Source organism: Mirounga leonina, unplaced genomic scaffold, assembly GCF_011800145.1.
Source record: "Mirounga leonina isolate KUSES-001 unplaced genomic scaffold, KU_Mleo_1.0 Mir_178, whole genome shotgun sequence".
In the NCBI taxonomy this organism is placed as follows: Eukaryota; Metazoa; Chordata; class Mammalia; order Carnivora; family Phocidae; genus Mirounga; species Mirounga leonina.
Window position 1 is genome coordinate 28,039,531 of NW_023270464.1, and position 22,259 is coordinate 28,061,789.

General features: G+C 51.0%; 1 protein-coding gene across 1 annotated transcript; it reads right to left on the minus strand.

The window, feature by feature from the left end:
• Window positions 1-8,584: 8,584 nt before the first annotated feature.
• ANKRD34C (ankyrin repeat domain 34C) lies at window positions 8,585-10,231 on the minus strand. Its single transcript, XM_035024363.1, has one exon. It carries the CDS (start codon window positions 10,187-10,189, stop codon window positions 8,585-8,587), a length of 1,605 nt encoding a protein of 534 aa, XP_034880254.1. The 5' UTR covers window positions 10,190-10,231.
• Window positions 10,232-22,259: the final 12,028 nt, after the last annotated feature.

A 22,259-nucleotide genomic window follows, 5' to 3' on the forward strand; every position in this document is an offset into this window, starting at 1 on the left:
GGCGCGGCGGCGGCCCTTCCGGGAGCGCGGGCGGCCTGGTGCGCAGCCGCGCGCGCGGAGAGGCACCCGCCCCTCCCCGCCGCGCGTGCGCGCTGGCCGAGCGGGCAGGCCACGCCCCTTCCCCGCGGCGCCCTGCTCGGCGCGGGGGCCTCGGTGGGGTGGGAGGGCGCCCGGTCCACGCCCCCCGCCACCACCGCCAGGAACCACAGTGGCTGCACGAAGCCCGGGGGACCGCCGCGGCGGGGGGCAGCCCGGCAGCCTGCGCGCGGGCCCCGCACACGCTGTCCGCACCTCCGGGTCCCGCGGGGTGCAGCGTCCCCTGGGCGCGGACCAGGGCCACACGCCCCTCCCCCACCAGCCACAGCGGCCGCGCGAAACGCGGGGGCTCTGCCGCGGAGGTCGCGCGCCCCCAGAAAGGACCGGCCTCGGGGTGCCGCAGTGGGCGGGCCCGCACCGCAGGAGGCGGCAGGAACCGCGCTTGGGGGCCAGTGAACACGCCGCCTTCACGGCCTTCCCTGCCCGGCCGCAGGGGCTGCGGCCGGTGCCGGGAGCTGCCCCGCGCTCCCGCACCTGCACTCACGTGGGTGCCAGCAAGGGTCTTACCCTCGGCGACGGCGACCAGATGTCCAGCGATCAAGACGAGGTGAAGCTTCTCCGGGGGTAAAACCCTCTCTCTTTCCCTCTGCCTTCTCAAAAGCCCTGACAGCTGATAAACTGATTCACTGCTTTCTCCATTACCATTGGCCCAAGAAGATATTTTGTACGATCATTGCTACCGGGTTTTATATTCTATGATCAGGTAAAACAAGGAGAAAAAACGCCGATTGTGGTCTGGCTATTCAGTTAAGAACGTTTTCAGGACCGCGTTATCAGGTGGGTGTCCTGATTTCAGCCAAGGATAGTACGGCCCTTATAGACCTCCACGTGGGTGAGAGGGAAGGGACTGCCACCGGGCACACTGGACCGTGCATTCATGTGCCAAGCGATGTGAAAGCAACCTGTACTCATAACGTCGTTGTTAATATTTACTGACTCTGTACCATACTCAGAGAAGGGGTGTGGAGGGGTGTGGACAGGCTCTTTCCCTGGCTCTGTGCTGTTGAACATTATTTCTTAGTTCCCGATTTAAGGACACATGTAAGACGCACCAAGGGAAGAAACAAACGACAGATGTAAGAGCAAGATGAGCTTGGCCAGCTGGAGTAAAAGGAATTTTGCCGGGTTTAATGTTAAGTCCCATGTTTAAGTTCCAAGAAAACACCTGCATGTGTTCAGAGGCGGGAATCCTGACGTGGCATTCGCTCAGGTCAGAGCATTGGAGGATTGATCATCAACAGGTGGCAGAACGTCAGACGGTGGAAATGGATGAACTGGAGAAGGAGCCCTGACTTGCGCAGGGTTAATAAAGAAACAGCGCTATTTCGGCACCTGCTCCGTGGAAGGCACTGTTGCTGGAGGTGACCGCTCTGCGGTCACAGGCAATGATCAGAGCACCTTTGTTGTGCTACTTTAGGAAACATAGTAATAAAATGGGGGGGGGGTAATTAGGAGGGGGCCAGTACAGTAAATTGCCAGGAAGGCTTCTCAAACCAGGTAAAGTCAGAGGAAACTGGATTCAACCTCAAAGAATAAAAATCTAAGGGTGAAGAAAGTGTTAACTTTGCATTAACAGCAATCATGACAGCTACCTATTATTTAGCATGCAGTGCTAGCTACGTACACACTTTACGTATTTTGCATTAATTAATTCTCACTAGCAACCGGCAAAAAAAAAAAAAGTATTATTTTTTTCCTTTGACAATAAAGACACAGAAGTTGTGGGGTTTTTTTAAAGATTTTATTTATTTATTTGAGAGAGAGAATGAGACAGAGAGAGCATGAGATGGGGGAGCGTCAGAGGGAGAAGCAGACTCCCCGCCGAGCAGGGAGCCCAACGCGGGACTCTATCCAGGGACTCCAGGATCGTGACCTGAGCCGAAGGCAGTCGCCCAACTGACTGAGCCACCCAGGCGCCCTGACACAGAAGATGTTTAATGAAACCACATTTCTGCTTCTGTCAGCCTTTGCTGTGTGACAAACTACCGAGGGGCTTAAACCGACAATGACTCACAATTTCTCATGGTTGCATCGGCTGGCTGGCTGGTCCTTCAGCTAGTTTGGCTTGAGCTTATTCCTGCAGCTGCCTTCAGCTGGAGGGTCTTCTGGGCTGGAGGTCCAAGATGGCCCCACTCACATGTGTGCCAACTGATGGGGGCTGTTGGCTAGAGCGCTCAGCCCTCCATGTATCCTGTGCTTCTTTGCAGTGTACCTGATTTCCCTATATGGCAGGCATGGGGCAACGTCCCAAGACAGCCAGGGCAGAAACAGCAAGCCCCGCCCCCAAGAATTACCCTCCGGTATCACTCTTGCCACATTCTGTTAGCCAAAGCAAGTCCCGAGGCTAGCCCAGATTCAAGGTAAAGAATTAGGCTCCATCTCTGATTGGGAGGAGCTCTAAGTCACATTCAGAGGAGGAGCGTACTGGGATGGCAGGAATTTGTGGCCATTAAACAAACTGCCATATTGCCCAAACTCAACTCAGCTTATTAATGGTGAAGCCAGCAGCCGAACCCGGATCTGCCTGACTCTAAAGATAGCATGCTTCCCACCAAGCACACTGTGTCCACCTGTACCTCGGGGTACATCTGTCCTGCATGTCCCATCTTATGTAACTTGGGACAAAGAATGAATCTGACAGTGAGGTACATTTCAACTCAACATAAGAAAGGAATTTCTGGCAATTAGGGCTTTCCAAAAATTAATGAACAGAGGTACTGATATATTTGTCATATTAAAATATTCAAGCAGGGCGTCTGGGTGGCTCAGTTGGTTAAGCGACTGCCTTCGGCTCAGGTCATGATCCTGGAGTCCCGGGATCAAGTCCCGCATCAGGCTCCCTGCTCAGCAGGGAGTCCGCTTCTCCCTCTGACCCTCCCCCCTCTCATGTGCTCTCTCTCTCTCTCATTCTCTCTCTCAAATAAATAAATAAAATCTTTAAAAAAATAAAATAAAATAAAATATTCAAGCAGAGACTGAATAAACAACCAATTCACAAGGTGTCCCAAGTAAATGAAAAACCAACTCTAACTAGATTAAATGACACAAGAATATCTTGTTTCATGTAACAGAAAGTTCAGATGTGAGACAGGCTGCAGGCATAGCATGATCAAGGCTCCAGTCCACTTTCCTCCCAGCTCTACCCCCCTTTTCATGTTGGCTTTATCCTTAGACTCTATTCTCTCATTGTCAAAGGAGGGTTGTCAAACCAAACAAATAAGCTTTGAGACAACATGTTTATTTGGTCATGTCTAGTGGAAGGAAGAGAAAATCTTTCAACCATGGGATATATGTCCTTTCCTTCAGTCCACTTGGCCCAATTAGGCCATGCATCCATCTCTGGATCTAAGGCCCTGACACGAAAGCCGCATGGTGGTTGGCTTAGGCTAGATCCTTTAGCCAGTCGCTGATAAGGAGAATGTCATGATTAACTCAGACCAATCAGGACTTCCCTTGGAGGGAGCTGGGGATGGAGCAGCTTAGCTTCAGTCAAAAGAGAGACAAGGATATTGAGTGACTACATGAACAAAATCAGGATCTAACAGAAAGGAGGAGAAGGGAGAAATCAAACCAGATAGGCAACCAACAGTGCCTAAGGCAGCAAAAAAAAAAAAAAAAAAGATGGATTAAGTCCTTATTAAATTCTAATGGGATAACTAAAAAATTAATTTAGACCCTTACCTCTCACCATATGAGAAATCCTTTGTGCTCTAGATCAGGAGTGTTTGTGATTCTGGGTCCATCATCCCGAGTGAGGCAGAGGACTCCAGAATGGAGATCCCGGGGGTCTTCCTTCACGGGCTATTACTTTGGGCTGGTTCACACTGGCAGGACCTTGACCTCTTAGGTCCTTTCATTCCCTCTCCCCTTCTGTTCCTCTTCCTTCCCCATCCTTCCATGTAATGCCAACCTTTGTCACCAGTGGGTGGTGCTACATTTTTACTGTAGGACTTCAGACCCCCTGTCCACAATTAGTCGATCCCAGAACCACCTGCACCCAGGGATTCCCAGGGAGAACTGTCAACACTAATCCCTCTGTGGACCTGACCTGGTATTACTACAGCTGGAAAACAATTACCTCCCTTTTGTTCCCTGAAGTCTGAGGACCTCCTCCCCCCTCAGGCAAATTCCAAGTGTGATACAGGTTTTTTCCTTCCTAGCTGTGCGTTCCATGGGCTATAGAGCACGGATTACTATGAATTTCATTTCATTACCATTGAATGTAAGAAGCATCACACTTCTTTACTTTTCTATATCAAATTAAAATGGATCTTGCCCCCCATCCCCCACCTTAACAAAGACAATAAGTGTGTCCATCTCGGTCCTGGAGGAGCCCCGTTCTGTGACGGTCTTCAACAGTGCACAGTGTTTGGGCTCACCGGTCATGCTGATGTGTGCATTGTCCAAGCCGCAGCGTTCCTTCAGGGCAAGCAGCTCCCATGCCCTCCTGCCCAGCTTGACCCCCCGCCCAGCCGCCCAGGATGCATCATGCAGCCTCTCCCCTCTGTGGTTTTGCTCTGGAAGGAGGCAAGTTCCGCTCAAGGGACCCCAAGTTTCTAACCTTCTATCAATCTTGGAAATGCCCCCTCTCCCTCCAGGTGGACCCCTGTGGCCTCATCCCTCATCACTTCTCCCCCACCAGTCCCATCAGTTTCTCCTCCCCCCGTAGGGTCCCTCATAATCTCTCCTCTAGGGGTTTAGAAATGACATGGGCCTGCCTTTCCTGAAGACAGACGTGGGAAACAGACATACTGAAACTAGTCCTTTTTTTTTTTCTTTTTGTTAACATAAGTTATTTCAGTAGTCTAGGGGAGAACCTAAAGGTAAGGTTTGAACTGTCCAGAGAATCGGGGAGTGCAGATGAAATGTGAATCTCAGACCCCAGACTCTAAGAGACAAGGGCTAGTCCGCTTGATACTTATGCTCTGTCCTTGAGCAGGAGTTTATGTTAACACTCATCGACATTAGACGTAGGACTCAAGGAGGGAGCTCCAGCGACGGCAGCGTGTGGTAGCCCCCTCCGCCCCCCAGGGAGCCCAAGCAGTGGGGGCAGAGAACAGACACCCACCTCTCACTGTGGAAATGCACCGTCTTGTCCTTTGCCTTTGGTTTAACCAAGAAGAAACTACAATACTTGTGTAAGTAAAAATTAATTTTTAAAATTATGCATGCGTAAAATATCGGGCATCTGCTAAGGTTGACATTCCCAGGAAGTCGTGTCAACCCCGTCGTAAGGAAAAAGTAATATTTGTCATTGAGGTTTCACTACCAAAAATGGGGCATGCTATTGAAGGATTGCAATATATCCTTTATTGACATGTTAGAAATATCTAGGCAGTTCCGTTACTTGGATTTGGACACGTCTTTGAGCATGTCAGCTTGAGACTAGAGTCTAATGCCACAGAGAACCAGTTCAAGCAACACACGGTAGGTCCGAAGCACCAACGCACACAAAGGAGGAGGGTCACTCACAGCCTGCACTTTGCAGGACACTGTGTACTTGATGAAATTCTAAGAGAATCAAGGCAGTGGGTTTAAACAAACAAACAAAAACCGGCTTCGGGGCGTCTAGAAATTAAACTGAAGCTCCAGACTTTTAAACTTTAGACTCCTGCTCTAGAATATATTTTGATAAACACTCCAGGAAGTCTTAACTACAGTTTGCAGCTAACATTTGTAGTGACACTACAGTTCGGGAAAGAAAAGCTCATCTCTGATCTGGAAAACATAGTTGAATCTAAGCATCCTTGTGAGGTGCGTTAACATGGACAAAAATCGCCTGTTTCTGCATTGAGCGTGATGAAGTGTTGTGGTCGTACTAGTCTGGAACAATCTAATCCAGCTGATGCACCATCAAACAGGGATGAAGGTACTGTCCTGGAGGCTGTCCAGAGAAAGGCCAATGGACAGGTCACAAGTGACGGAGGCAGGCATGAGGGCCCTGGAGCACCTGCCGTGGGCATTCATGGGACCGGCAGGTTATTCCGGATGAGTAGCCATCACGTTCCTTGTTCTGCCTGAGGTAATCGCTATGAATGTGCCTCATTCACTACTTAGCATAAATTAGGCTTTCGAATCTTAGCTAAAGGTTTGGAAAAATGCACGTGTGCAGCGTTAGATCTACTAGCAGAGATCTAGTAGATTCCCACAGCTAGATCTACCAGCAGAGGTCAGCTTTAGCAGGCAGTAACAACAGTTGGAGGGTACGTGTGTGTGTTTAATGAGCTGCTGAGATCAATTGTTGTCGGTGTGATTCTCTCTAATGCGTTGGAGAATTGTTTCCTTGCCTGCAATCACGTCCATTTGGCAAGGACCGTTCGTGACTCAGTGGTCCTGAGAAGCATATGGATTTTCCACCCTAAACCAAGTTCGTGAGCCCTAGCTTTTCACTAGCTTACGTGCTTTTCTTCCCTCCCTGCAAAGTACAAATCTAATTCTAATAGCACTCCCCTGTGTGTGCTGGCCAAGAACCCCAAGGGCCCGAGTTATGGATCGATTAGTGATCCTACTAAAGCACAATTCAATTGGCTTCAGGTCAGTGGGAGGGCTGACCCAGCCAGACCCACACCTTCACGCGGCTGTGTTGGTCTCGACAGATTTCTGCCAGGTACACTGTCATCCTCCTCAAGCAGCGGTGATCAGCCGAGGTGATGTTGCCCCCACAGCATGTCTGGAGACATTTCTGGTTGTCGCAACTAGGAGGAAGATGCTACTGGTGTCTGGTGGGTAGAGGCCAGGGATGCTGCTGAGCCTCCTACCGCACACAGGACAGCCCGCCCCCCAGTGACAAAGACTCATCCGCCTAAAATTTCAAAAGTGCCAAGTTTGAGTATGGGCCTGCCCGGAAGGAATGATTAAGAAATAAACATTCGGTTTATTTGTAAGCATCGTCCGCACTTTTGTTTGGGATATTCAGATAACCATCTAGCAGACGTCATTATAGAAATGCTGTAATGTGTAGAGCCGATGTGGCAGAATGTAGTTTACTCTACCAACGTACTTCGGGCTCAGTACTAGGGCCCGACTGGGGATCTCAAGGAGACACTTGAATTTTTCAGCTGGACTTAATTCCATCTTGTGTGGGGTATTATGTATTATTTGGGACTTGGAAGCTTCGGAGTTCTGAAGATGTGAATCAGAATTAGCTACCTGCTATCCAGTTACTTGTCTGTGCCAGGCTCAGCAGCGGGCACTTCAATCCCCCTCGCCCTTTCAAGGTGGAGCGCTGCCAACCCCATTTTGCCAATGCGGGAGTGGAAAGTTGGTGAATGATGAAACAGGGATGCAAACCCAAATCTCAGAGCCTTTACTCATTCCTCTGAGGTACACAACCCCCAGGGACCACCAAATTCTTCTAACCCTAGAACCAACATATCTGAGCAACAGGAAAGGTAAAGTAACTGGGAGATAACCGGGAACATCTTTATCTGAAATGTGCCTACATCACTCCACATGTGCTGAGTCTCTGCTTCCCTTCTTGGGTGTGTGCAACGTGGCTGGAAAGGGTCGCTCGGGTCATTTCTACAAACCTCCCATCATGTGGATAATTCAGGCAAAGCAGAAACTGGATTTTTCTTGAATTACCTAGACAAGAGTAGCTGAAAGGACAGTCCCGCACCCCTTAACATGATCAGGCTACAGAATTCAATGCGGTCCCGTGGCTTCCGGCCTGAGAAGCACTCACTTGTGCTCTTTGTCCGTGCCTGTGCCATCATTATTTATCATTCTGGCTTTGGGGGAATCTCATCAAGTTTTCTTAAGAACAAGCAAGAAACGAGTCTATTCTGGAAATTGTATCACATTCAACTCCAAATTAATTAACAGCCCCTGACTGTTTTTTCACAAGATTTCGGCACAGAGCTAGTGTCAGGGCGGAAGGGAGACAGGCTGTGTCTCCCAGGCGCCCCCGAGTATGGCCCATCAGGATTCGGGGGACAAGTGGTTACGATAGTTGGGGACCCGCCGCACACCGCACATCTCTCTGATGGGGGAGGTCTGCTGCTTCTTCGAACGGAACACAGCTACCAGATTTCAGAGCTCAGGGGGTGGTGTTGAGCTTCTGCACATCCTGACAAACGTGAAAGCTTCATCTTCTCTGTAGGCACTTTATAGATTTATTACAAAGGGCGTGCCTTGAAAACCGTCTTGGAATCTACGTTCTTATTCGTCTGGTGGAGAAGAGCTGGTATCGGGGGCCTGGATCGTTGTACTTGCTGTGTTCCCTCCAAACCCCGAAGGCTTCCTTCCGTTGGAGAATTTTGTTTTGGTGATTTTGTGTCTAGAACCCAATTATCCTGAGCTCTTTTCAAGTAAAGCTGTACAAACCCAGAGACCATTTCAGCAGGGAAGCTGCACCCCGCTCCATCCCTGCCACCAGTGCTGAGGGATGCACGGGACGCACAGGGTCTGCCCGGCTTTGCTGCTCTGGATGGTGGTGCCTGTCGTTAACTACACAGAGTCTGGTTTTTTTTAACCCCTCTGAAAGCTTCTAGGTCATGATTTCTTCAAAGTCCGACAGCTGCATCATCTGCTCCACTTGCATAGAGTGCCTCCTGAGGAGCTTCCTTTTACTTCTCAAGTCAACTCTCTTTGGTGAACTTGGAGCAACGGGAACCATGGGTTTTAAGCCGCTCGCAAGTGGAGCAGGTTTGCTGCTAGATCTGATGTCAGGGATAGGTGGGTTCACACTTACATTTAAAGGCGGAAGGAAGCCAGGCCTGGTGTGCGAAATTCGGTCCAGCAGCAGAGTTCCAGAACCTCGCCTTTCCAGGAGATGCGGTGGCCTGCGGCGCGCCGAGCTGGGGGACGTGCTGGGCGCAGCGTCCAGGGACTCCCGCGAGCCGTGGAAGAGAGCCAGGAGGGAGCCGTTGAGCCTCTTCCTGTCCGAGGGCCCTTTGCTTGACTCCAGGGAACCCGAGCTGAGCTGGTCAGCCCCTGCCTGTAAGTCTAAATCATGCAGATCACTCTCTAGCCGTTTGAGGGACACTGAATCTTTGAGAGCAGGGGGCCCTGCTGGACTGACACCTGCCTTCTCCTGGTCGACAGGGAGAGTTCCTCTTCGGGCCAGACGAGGGTGGGAAGACTGACCCTTCTCATAGGCTGCCTTCCAGGATGCTGGTGCCGGGGAGGCTGGGATCTTCAGAACCTGCTCCGTGACTGTGGGAAAGAGGGTGGGGTCTTTGCCATCGATACTGTTGGTTCTGGAGAGCGGCCCCTTTTTGGGGAAGGACACATCGCTGATGCTCTTGATGACCTCACTGTCCGGGCTGGGGCCGTGGGTCTCGTCCTGACGCATGTTAGCAGCCAGCACGGAGGGCGCAATCAGGCCCCAGGGTTCAGACTGGAGCCTCTTCAGCTGGGGCAGGCGGGCCCTCTTGAGGTTCCCTACTTTCCTGGTGGGTGACCCAGGCTCATTCAGAGACTTGGCGGTGTTGCAACCACTCAGATGCCCTGTTTGGAGGCTGAAGAGATCATCTTCCCTCTCATTGGGTGGAGAGCCCAGGCCTGGAGCCTTCAGTTCGATCTCCGAAGGAGACATGCACAGTGGAGGTGACCGCCGGTCTTCCACTTTGGGGGAAGGAGGCACATTGAGATACTGCTTGGTGGTTTTGGTGCCTGATGAGGATTTATCTGTTGTTATAATAATCACCTCCTTCCCTTTGGCTTTGCAGGCATCAAGCAGGTGCTTCAGGGCGTCTTTGTCATCTGCGTTGATCGCGTAGACCAGGGCCGAAGCCCCAGTGCGGTCCTCGAGGCTGGGGTCCGCCCCGTTCTCCAGGAGTAGGGACACCACTTCTCCCCCAGCCCTCCTGATGCACGCGTGGATGAGCGCCGTCTTGCCAGACTTGTCCTGGATGTTGGGGTCCGCCCTGTTGTCCAGCAGGTACTTCACCATCTTGGACTTGCTGATGCTCTGCTGGTCCACGTGCTTGGTGATGCACGCCACCATGAGAGCGGTCTCCCCTTTGTCATTGCTTTCGTTGATATAAGCGCCCCCTTCCAGGAGGAGCCTGGTCAGCCTGAGCCTCCCTAGCCACACCGCCTTTAGGAGTGAGTTTCCATCGGTCCTCAGCTCCGTGTCGTCGTCCATCATGCTGGCCTCAGCGCCTCCGAGCCACCGTGGTGATCAGACCTAGCAAGGGAAGAAGAGAGAAGAATGTCGTGTGCTCTGTAGGTGACCTGAGTGGTGTGGCTGGTACAGGGCTGGATGCAGTCGTATCCCACCTGGTCCCAAGTGATGCCAGGTGATCCGGCTTGTCTGCATCTGTTTCCTCATCTGTGATGTGTGTGGGGGAAGGGGGGTCAGGGGGATGATGGCAGCGCCTCATAGAGCCAGGGTGGAGCTCGAACAAGAGCACGTACAGAAAACCCTCACCACAGTAAGGCAGCTGACCCGGGGCTAGCGCAGAGTAAGCAAGACAAACGGCCGTCGCTGGGCTCCCCGTCCGATGCTTACCTGGAATGTCGTGTGGGAGACCATGCTTCGTGCCTGTGGGCACACCGGCGTCACATCCCACAAGGAAAGGTGTGTGTCTGCCTTGTTCGCCGCCGTAGCCCCAGCACTGAGCAGCGATACACACGTCACGGGTCACCTCGTAAAGGATCGTTCACTGCATTGTTCTGCCAGCAGGAAACACACCAGAATGGTAAGGGAATTATGGACGGTTTTCATCTTCTTCTTTTTGCTGTACTTCCTGAAATAAGCATGCATTACTGTTGTCATAGGGGAGAAATCAGGGGGAAAAAAGTCATTGTAAAGCAAAATCAATCTCGCTACCCCCTTCCGGGTTGCAGTCGCTACTTTTCCAGCAGATGTCAGAATCCTCTCCATCCTCCTCCTAGTCTTCCAGAACGATGCCACACCACATCCTTCCCATGAACAGGTATGGGGCAGAGGATGGACGGGACTGCCCGCCTGCCCACCCCGGAGCCCCCTCAGCTGAGTTCTGCCAAACCCGGCTTTTCTGGTTTGGTTGTCCCCGTGTCCGTCCCTGAGTTCCTGCACCCGGAGCCCCCAGACCCGGTGCTGCTGGAGAGGCCTTGTGCAGATAAGGACGGGGGGCCCTCCCTGGCCCACATCTGTGCCGGCACAGCCCCTCCACGGGGACTCCGTCCCTCCAGGCTCCTGCTGAGCAGATGGACATAGCTCCTCACCTGAGGCACATCGTTCCTCCCCTGACCCCACTACCCTGAGCAGTTACTGATCAGTTTACAATCCTCTATTACATTGGAAGTCAAAAGCCTTTCTTGGCTGAAGTTGAGAGACGGATCCATATCCTTTATAAATTCTTAACACATTAAGAGGTACTTGCGATTTTCTTAAAAGCCCAAACCACACTTAGGTATGTAAAGAAGAGGTCTCCTTACACACGCATACACACGCGCGCACACACCTCCAAGAAGCCACTCTCTTCAGAAGAAAAGACTCTGGTTAACCGTCCAGGGTGTCTCTCTGCTTCTCACGAGGCACTGTCCTAAGAGCTACGCCTCAGTGCGATCGCGTTGCCGTTGTGTTTGTTCCCACAAGATCTTCTCTAGAAATGTTACCACCCAGGGACACTGCATGGCAACTGTCTCCCCATCTCTGTGCTTCCTTCTTCAGGCTCCTACTGATGTGTGTGTGCACGTGGGTGTGTGTATGGGGGTGTGTGTGCGAGCGTGAGGTATGGCCTTTCTCTTCTGTTTCCGCCATCCCCACTCCTCTCTGGTCCTGCATAAATAAGAGCACTTTATTAAGGTCTTACGTGTTAGGTGTGTCCGTCCCCACACGCTGGACATTTGAAGCAGGATTTCCACGCAGTGAATAAGGGAGAGGGAATGAGCAGTGAAAACATTGCCTTCTGCTCCATCGAAGGCCCCTCGCCTCCCGCCCAGCCCTCCCCAGCATCACCCACTGCTGCTCCCATCCCCTGCACACGTCTACCTCAAATCTGGCTGCTTCTCAAATGCCCGACTTTTTTGTCCCTTTTAGCACTCTTCATGTTTCTGACTGCAAGGCCCCCTGCTCTTCTTTAATTATTCATCATCCTGCAAACCTCAGCTCAAATGTTACTTCCTTTTTAATCAAGAGGAGAATCACTCAGGATCGAAGCAGGAGGGCGGAGTGAGATTACAACTGACTCATACCCAGGCTATATAAAGAACTCCCACAAATCACTTCCTCCAAAAGAGGATACGCAAATGGCCAATAAGCACATAAAAAGGTGCTCAGCCTCATTAGTAGTCAGAGAAAATCAAATTAAAGCACAATGAGATACCACTACACATGGTGTCTAATTCAACGTGGCTGAAATTAGACCGGCTGGTCTAATACCAGGGATGGATCAGGACGCAAAGCAACTGGAACCTGTTGGTGGGGGCATAAACCAGCCCTCCAACCCGGTGATTCCATGCCCAGGCTTATTATATCTGTGGTAGACGGAAAAGCGTGGCCACAAAGTCCTCCCATCCCCGAGCACCTGCAAAGAGATACTGCCCCTCCTCCCGTCAAGACCTGCTTTGACCAAGGAAACACAGCCCGAGTAACCGTGTGTGACTTGCGAGGCAAGGCCTCTTGCAGCTTCCGATTTCCTACCTTGTAAAGACACGTGGGCTGTCCTGCCAGCAAGAACACATGGAGCCCCAGCTGACCAGCCCCGCTGACCGCCGCAGTGTGAGCCAGCCGGCCCCCAGCTGGGTACAACTGCGGGAAGGAACCCAGGTGAGGCCGGCGGAAGTTTCCAGAGCCTGGTCCAAGTTGCAGAAATATGCACGAATAAGTGGTTATTGTTCTAAGCCGCTCATTTGGGGATGGTTCGTTCACATCAATAAATTACCAGTAAATCCGTGTAGCCAAACATGTACAAAAATGTTCCCAGCAGCACTATTCATAAAAAGCAAAACTAGGAACAGCCCACCAAGGAGAAAATAAACTGTAGTGTATTCATATGCTGGAATGCTTTACACGATCTTTGCATTCTCTCTCTTTCTCACACTCACACATAGTACACAGACGCTCACCCCCCACACACACAACACAGAGACCCACTGACCCACACTCACTGTCGCACTCAGGCACACAATACAACACAAGAAAAACTGGATACTGCATCTCCCCTGGGCTCCTTAGTACTTTGCAGCCTTCTCTGCTGAGCATTGACTCTTTGATCTTCTGGGTCAGCCTCCTCTGAGCGCTGAGCCCCCTGAGCCCACTGAGCCCCCTGAGCTCCCGAGGCAGGCACGGGGTCTTCTCTCCCTCATCGGCTGTACCATAATCGGAAGGAGGGTAAAGGAAGAGTCGGAGGAAAGGAGGAACAGACAGGAATAGGAGGGTGGGAAGGCCATGAGGATGGATTGTCGGGTTATGGCTCTGTGTCACGTGTGGGGCAGATCACATCCCTCCAGACTCCTTCAAGGTCCGGGGTGGGGAGGGAAGGAGGCAGGAAGGGAGGGAAAGGAGGAAGGGCCAGAGGGAACGGACAGGACGGGATCTCTAGGAGATGCTTCTCTCCCTGCACTTGGAATCAGTGGCTCCCTGCTCCCCTGAGCTCAGGCCTTGTCCCAAATCCCAGCGCCTAAGGAGAGAACAGAACGGAGACAAGGCGTTCTGGTTGTCATACCCATGGATGTATCCATACGTGTATGGACACGTATCCACAGACACATATCCATGGGTATGATGACATGCTCTGCATGTAGGGAGGATTTTTCATATTGTCTACAACCATTTTTTTTTTCACTGTGCGCCTCCCAGCTGACATCCCTGAATGACAAAAATGCAAGAGCTTTGAGTGAGGACAGACTCAGACCCGTAGCTCAGCCTCACTCTGGGTGACAAGAGGCTTGCCATCCGCTTTCTGCATCCCCCAGACAGACACGGTCAGGCCGACCTGCCCATCTCAGGGTGTTGGCCCCCTGCCTGGCTTTCCGGCCTGAGGGACCTGGCAAGGTGTGCACCTTCCCCCGCCCCCCCGCCCCCGCCTTAGGTCAGGTCAGCGCTACAGGTGACAGGTGGCCCGAGCCCCACCCCTGGTTTCAACTGACCAGGAGCAACGGTTTCCCCAAGGAAGCGACTGGGCGCGTCCCTGTGAGCGCATTAACCCTTTCTAGACCGGATGCTGACTAGAGGAGGTGGGGCGGGAGGTAGACAGCAGGCACTCTTCTCCCCTTCTTCCCCCGAGAGCCTCTTGTTGGTGGGTTTCGAGGATCTGGGGGAGATGCAGGAGACGATGTGACCTCCACAAGACTGAGCTTGCTGTCAGGCTACGGCTGGCTCCAGTACCCCGTGTATTTGCTCCTCCTCGTTCCCCCCTCCACGTTTCATTCCTTCACTCCTACTCCCCAGGGTGCTATCACCCCATAAAGTGCTGACAAATTGACATGTCTTTATTTATGAAACTTGAATGAATTTATATTACTTATAATAAAGTAAACCGTGGCTGGCACACTGGCATTCCCTGCTCATTCATTCATTCATTCATTCATTCACCATCAAATATATACTGAGTGTCAATATGCATGCTAGGCATTAAGGATGGAAAAAAGTGGAGAAGTCGGGCGTGGAAGGGTCTGGCTGGAGGCTGGAGGTCACTAGGAGCCTCTGAGGGATGAAGAGGGTCAGAAGCACCAGAGCGAGGAGGTTAAGGAGCATCAAGCTGGAGAGGCATTCTATAGGCAGAACTGAGTAGTGATCCGCTGGAGGGTGGGAGTCAACCAAGGTCTAATTTACTTGAATTTGGGAATTTATTTCTTGTTGTGCTTGGCAGAGAATGAATATTAGGAACACCTAATGCAGGAAAGATCGGATGCCTTTCGTGGTTTCTCAGCTTGCCAGAGGAGAGGAAGCAATCCTGACCGAACGGGGCTGACACATGCCCAGAATTTTGAAACTCCAAGCACTTTGACTGCGCTAGGCACCATGTTTGAAAATTAGCAACCCCAAAGTGGGGTGTTTTTTTTCACGTGTTTCCGAAACAGAGTTAACTGAGAAGTGAGCAAAACTTGCCTGGTTCCTTCCCTGCTGTCTGCCCTCTGTGCCCCTCCAACCCACCCTTCTCCCATTCACTCCTCAGGGCTGTTTTCTGTCCCCCTCAACCCCACTACAATGGGGCGAACACACCTTCTAAAGGCACAGGGACTGGAAGAGAAATGCCGAAAACTAAAACATCACCAACACCGAAAAAATAAAACGATGCTTTCTCTGATGGAGGGGATGGGTGGGTGGAAATAGATGCCTTTTTTGTCCAGAAACCCTTGGATTCTTTTACTGTCCACAAAATTATGAAAGTCTAAGATTTCTGAAGCTGCGAGGAGCCATCTTGTCCAATCGTTCCCAGTTTAGACATAGGGAATTTAAAGACAGACTGAGTCTTTTATCTTGCTGAATGCAGGCTCTCTCCCTCCCGTGCCTCCCCACGTCCGTAGCCTGAGCAGCGTAGATCAAGGCTGCGCAGTAAAGGGCCGAGGGCCAAATGTGGTCCAGGGGGCCACCTTGCTTGACTGGCACAGTGTTTTAATTTTTTAAATGTGAATGTTTTAAGACAAATCATTCATTGTTCAGTTTGGCAAAGGCCTCGCCATCCTCTGTAGTCCCACAGCTGGCCTGAGGCCTACACTCAGGCTACTTACCTAGCCTCTGTAGGTATATGGGTTTATGACACTAGGCATAAAAGTAAAAATACTTGGAATACAAGTCAGGATGCTGTGTTTTCGTTCTTTCCATCACTTCCTAGCTTCTCACCTCTACAGGTTTGTTAGGAGGATCCAATGAGCTAATAGATGGAGAAGCCCTTTTCATAAACTTTTAAGTGGGGTGTGCTTCCGTGAGCCATCACCAACAAGGTAACCAACAACTGCTTCAGTGCAGCTAAAAAGCCATCTGCTTTATCTCTTCTTCCTTGAGTCACCTTGGCATCGGGCTTCCAGTTAAACTTCCTTTGTTTGGCACCGAGGTAAATCAGAGGGTTGAGGCATTGCATTTAGCTTCACTACTACTTGTATTTGACCCTAGTGGGGAAATTATGCAAAAGGAGGGGGGCCAACAGACTCCTGCAAACGTCCACAAAGTGTCTCATGTTCCCGAGAAAGGCACTGGACATACACATTACTGTACTTAGTGACCCAGAGCAAGTTTCCAGGGCTCTAAAATACACATGTTTTGTATTCATCTTACTTCTGGTTATGGCCTTAATCTTGTTTCTTGCCTACTTTCTCCACTTCCTCTTCTCCTTCTCCCCATCCTCCTCCCCTTCCTCCTTCTTCTTCTTCTGTTGTTGTTGAAGAACATGTTCTACACAGGGCAGTTTCAGCGAGATAAGCATATGGCTGTTCGTATATTTGTACACGTACGTTTGCACAAATTATATCTTAATGAATCTCAACTACTTTTGATATGTGTCAAACTGACATCTTGTGGATCTTTATAAATTGCCTTAAAGTCTTTGTGGAACAAAATAAAATAGAATCGATGAGCAGGTATTCGGTTGATCTATACGAACTTGCTGTTTCCGTAGGTCAAACAGTGGTTTGCAAAATCGAGAGCCGAGGTCAGACTGGCCAGACCGCCTCGCTGGCTGCTGGCGTCGGCTGGGGACTCCCGGGGTCGGGAGAAGGGCCGACCATTTTCCACACCCTTCTCCCACAATTTCCTGTGATCATTTTCACGGGGTTGCACCTGATATTTACAGCGCTTCTCTAAATGCACTCTAGGTCTGTAATCGTTGCACGATCCAAGCTCCTGTGGATGTATGGTTGTGGCAGGAAGATTACAGAGGAGAGAGGCGGGCGACGTGGATTCTCATCTCAGCCCTGCTACTGGGTCGGTGGCTGTGTAACTACCGGTAGGTATCATTTGAATAGAAGAACTCCAACTCTGCCTTACAAGAGTGCTGTAAGGATCAAATGTAGGCCAAATGGGAACACTCTCTACAAAGTTCTGTAAATATCTAGGGAATTATGTTGAATCAGACTCATCCAGGATCCTCCCTCTGAGCCCTGCTCTGGGGTGCCCAGCCCCCACCCCAGTGCCACCGCCATCCATCACCTACCCTCTTCCTCTGTCAGTCACCTGCTCCCCTCTTTCCGGCCCCCACTTCCCAACCATAATCTGCAGTTCGCAGAGTTTTTCCGCATACATGATCTCTTTGACCATCTTCCCCTGCACTTTTGCAAAGGAAGCATTATTACCCTAATCTTACAGACACAGAGCCTGAAGTTCGGACAGGTTGGGTGATTGTGCCCCAGAGCACAGGTCTGTAAGTGGTACAGCTTTGATTCAAACTGTGCCCCTCTGAACCCGAGTTCGGAGCTTGCAGGAGGGACTTCCGCGCGCTCAGGCACACCTTCCCCTGCGGCAGCCTGGCGCGGCGTTGACGGGGCGGTACACCACGGCCGGCTGTTCAGACGTGGACCGGTTACTGAGCCTCTCTTGCTCGGGTTCTCAGATGGGCAGAACAGGGTAAGGGCACCCAAGCTCTCCGCGTGCGTAACAACAGCAGAACGCACGGAGGGCGCTTAGCACAGGGCCTTGGCACATGTGAGCGCTCAGTAAGTGCTAGATTTTGACGGGTCTGGGACCGCCTTTCAAAATCCGGGCGGCCACACCGCTCGCGGAAGCGCGGGGCTGTTTTATACTCCGCCTCTTCCTTCCGCAGTCACGGGAAGCAGTTAGGGGCGGATCAGAAGCGGAGCGTTTGCGAGTCGGGAGTCCCTTCTCCCGGCCCTGGAGGCGGCGGCGCCGGGCGGCCCGGGCCCAGAGGGCGCGCGCGTGCGGGGCCCCGGCTCGGCTCGCTGCGCGGCGCTGTCCGAGGTGCTGGAGGCCGGCGGCGCGCGCCCCGAGGCCGCCGGGGTCGCTGGGCATCCTCCAGAAGGCCGAGCGTGGCGGCGTCAGGGGCAACCCGCGCGGTAAGTGCTTCTCCGTCATTGCTCCGAAATGCTCACATTCAAACTCTTCACGGTTTCTCGAACATTTTCAGGATCATAACCTCTCACCACCCGATCCCCACAGGTTTCTGCAAAAATGTAGGCTTTGCTCCCTTTTCAGTCCCTGCAGAAATTCAGACGCCTATCACCGAGCCCCGCTCCGCAACAATTTCCTACAAAAATCCAGGCCCCTACGCATCTCACCCCCACGCGTCAATGCAAAAATGAAAAAATGTAAATCCATCTTCCACACCCTTCTCCCACAATTTCCTGTGATAAAAGCAGACTCTCCTTCCAGCCTCCCACTCCTGCCTTGGCTAAACGCGTGGACTGACTTCTAGGGAGCTCAAGATCCCTCCCACCCGGTGAGCCAGGGGAGACCCCTGCGGGCGCGCTTACCTGGTGGGGACGCTCACCAAACGAGGCCACCTGAGTGAAGGCCACCTGTAGGGTCATGATTCCAAAAGCAAGGTCTGGGGGTGCCTGGCACTCCCGCCCTCGGCTTCGGGCTGGTTACCAAAGGGCACTGCCAGGTTGAACCGCGCCCAGGAGTTGGGATTACCCCGGGCCTCGCCGGTCCCGTTGAGTGACTTGCCCAGAACTTCGTCAAGGTTCACAAATAAAACCTCTGCGTCAGTGCCTTCTGATCACCCCCTTGCTCCTCCAAGTTCAAGTGAGAACAAGGGAGCTTTTCTTTAAAAGAAAGAAGAAAGCGTGGAAGAAGCTGACAAGTGCGCCCAGGTCTGCCTTGCAGGTCTCCTGCGCAGCCCGGCCCTGCGCTCCGTCCCGGGCCCCGCCGGCTGGCGAGCGCCGCTGCTCGCCCGCGCCCCGAGCCCGTCTCCAGCCGCGACGCCGGCGGGCTGTGCGGGTGTGTGTGCCGGGGAGGAGCGCGCACCGCGGGGGCAGCGGGGGCGGGGAGAGGCGCCCGCCGCCCCGCCCGCACCCCGAGAGCCGAGGTCAGACTGGCCAGGCCGCCTCGCTGGCTGCCGGCGCCGGCTGGGGACTCCCGGGGTCGGGAGAGGGCCGGCGCGCTCCGCGACTCCGACGCTGCACCTGGGGACCCGGGGAGGGATTCGAACTCGTGTCTCCTTTGCTCTCCACGCGGCTCTGCCTTCCTCGGGTTTCCTTCGTCAAACGCCCTCGGATCCAGAATGTCCGTCCACAGCGTGGGAGGGAGAGGAAGGGAAGAGGGGGTACTGTGGCTGTAAGACTCCGGGGATGTGGTGGGGGGGTCCTGATTAGCCGGTTTCCAACCCAGCTCCCTCCGCGCACCTCCTCCTGATTCCCAGGGCTTCCCGAGCAGCCCCTCGCCAACAGTTTCCTTTGTAACAGAAGGAATTCGTGGTTGCTGTTTGCGGTGCAAAGCACGAGGCATTGTATTTACAAACTGAAGCCCCCGCCCCAGCCTCCGGAGACCTTCCACCTCCAGGGAGGTAGCCTTGCGTTTACAAACCACAGTCCTGCTGGTGCACTGGTCTAGGCAAACATGCCCACCTGAGTGCCATTTTTCCTACGAAAAAGGTCCTACCTCTTGAGTCGATTTTAATCCTTTACATTTTCCTAGAAAATTGTCCATCTCATTTACAATTTCAAATTCACAGGCACAAAGTTGCACTTAGCATTACCTTATGATTTTTCATCTCCTCTAAATCTGTTCTTATACCCTTTTCATCCCTGATTTTGTTGCATCTCCTCCCTATTATTTTTGGTGTTTATATGTACCCTTACTTTATTGTGGTTGAATTATATGATCTACGTAATTTCCATTTTGTGGGCTATTCAATGACCAATTTAAACGCAAAAACCATTTTTCCTCATACTCCATGAAAGAAAAAATGAGCATTCTGTGTTTTTGCATACAAACATACAAATACACCTGTGAAGTAAACTGCATAGTATTACCCTCTACATCTTTACTAGTATATTGGTTAAGAGCAGAGTCTGAAGTCAGACTGCATGGATTTATTTTTTTTTAAGATTTTATTTATTTATTTGAGAAACTGAGAGTGAAAGAGAGCCTGAGTAGGGGGAGAAGCAGATGGAGAGGGAGAAGCAGACTCCCTGATGAGCAGGGAACTGAGTGTAGGGCTCGATCCCAGGACCCTGAGATCACCACCTGAGCTGAAGGCAGATGCTCAACTGTCTGAGCCACCCAGGCATGGATTTAAATCCCAACTCAACCACTTAGCAGCCATGGATCTCTGGTGAGTCACCAAACCCGTCTGTACCTCAGCTTCTACCTCCATAAAATTGAATTAATAATAGTATCTACTGCAGATGGTAGCTATATTTATGGTGAGCATAACATAACTATAAACTTGTTGAATCACTATGTTATACACCTGAAACTAAGGGAACCTTGTGTGTCAACCAGGATCTACTTCATGGGAGCAGAGAGGAGGGGCAGCTGAGTTAACACATGTACAATGTTTAGTGCTGCCTGGTAAGGAGAAAGCACTATGTTTGTCTACCTGATCCATTAACATTCATAGTAAACTGTTAAGGAGTTTCAGGATGCTCGGATTCATTTATTCAAGAAAAATGTATTGAGTTTTGGCATTGTGACCAGATCTGCATTTTTTTTTTTGGTATGCACTAGAGTCAACTGTGAACAAGAAAGACAAGTTCTCTGCTTTCATGGAGGGACCTTCTAAAAATCCAGATGTGTCACATCTCTTGGGGTATGTTAGTGTGTGTATATGAACCAGTGTTCTGCTGTTCCGTGCCCCCCGTTTCATGCAGGAGAACATGAGGTAAACATTTTGCAACCCCTTCCAAATCTGCCTTCTGGTAGAACCCAGTCCCTTCCCCAGAGATGCACCCTATATGCCAGACCCACTTGATTAATAATAACAATAATTTTCAAAAATAATCATCACTGGTAGTAGCAATAAACAGCTTTGAATCCTTACTGTTGTCAATACCTTCCATCCAGGGACGTCCAGGAACACACCTATAGTTGAACAAGTTGGATTTATTACTTGTTGCAGCAAGGGAGAATGCACTCCATGGAAAACACTGGGCATCTCAGTAAAAAAGTGTTAGAGAGAACATGTTACAGAATTAAGGCTTTGGTTGGGAGATTTGGGAGAGTGTTTGGCCCACTCTTAACAGAGGAGAATCACATCAATGGTATTCTGACGCCACAAAGAAAATTATAAAGTGATCCTTGGTGCCCTGCTTCCCATGCACTCTGTTTTTAGAGATGATTGACATATAACATTATTAGTTTCAGATGTGCAACATAATGATTCAATATTTGTCGGTCTATATTGCAAAATGACTGCCATGATAAGTCTGGTTAATATCCATCATCTTACACAGCTACAATTTTTTTTCCTGTGATGACAACTTTTAAGATTAGCAACTTTCACGTATACAATATAGTACCTATTCTTAACCATAGTCCCCATGCTATACATTATGTGCCCGTGACTTACTTATTTTATAGCTGGGAGTTTGTACTTTGTTGCCCCCTCCCCCGTTTTGCCCACCCCTCCCTCCCACCTCTGCTAATCACCAGTCTCTTCTCCATGCCCATCCGTATACACTCTCTTCTAAGCCAGGGGCGGGGTAGTGTTTGTCTCCCACTCCTGAGCAGTTTCCCTGCACAGACTGTATTTCCAGGCAGTCACTGTCTGTAGGGAAGACAGACTCAGAGGTCACTACTGAGCGGCTTAACTAGAGCTCTTAGCAAGGAGCCGAAAGTCATTGGATTCATGGTCTTTACACAGACTGGGAGGCTACGTTCTAGAGCCATGAGGTGTTCTCCCAAGATCACACGGCAAACTTTGTATGCAGGCCTCTTGAGGTTAGCATTGTGGGGTTGGATGTGTTCCATACTATTATAAATTTTTAAATAACTTTTACTAGATTGTTATTATAAATGTGTTACAGGTATCATCTAGAAAATACAGGTAAGATGTGGATAGGTTCTTCCTGTCCTTTTATTCCACTCCTTAATGTTAAGTAATAGTTTCTTTCACATGCTTTTACTGTACATTTAAATCAGAGAAGTTTTAGCTGAAAGTACCATCTTGGGACGCCTGGGTGGCTCGGTTAAGCATCTGCCTTCAGCTCAGGTCATGATCCCAGGGTCCTGGGATTGAGCCCCATGTCGGGCTCTCTGCTCAGCAAGGAGCCCGCTTCTCCTTCTCCCTCTGTTCCTGCCCCTGCTTGCGTGTGCTCTCTCTCTCTTTGACAAATAAATAAATAAAATCTTAAAGAAACCATCCATCTTAGACAAAGAGGGACTGACTTTACAT

What these genes read in the sequence shown, in the direction of transcription:
- ANKRD34C (XM_035024363.1), bottom strand. Translation starts at nt 10,189, where the DNA reads ATGATGGACGACGACACGGAGCTGAGGACCGATGGAAACTCACTCCTA.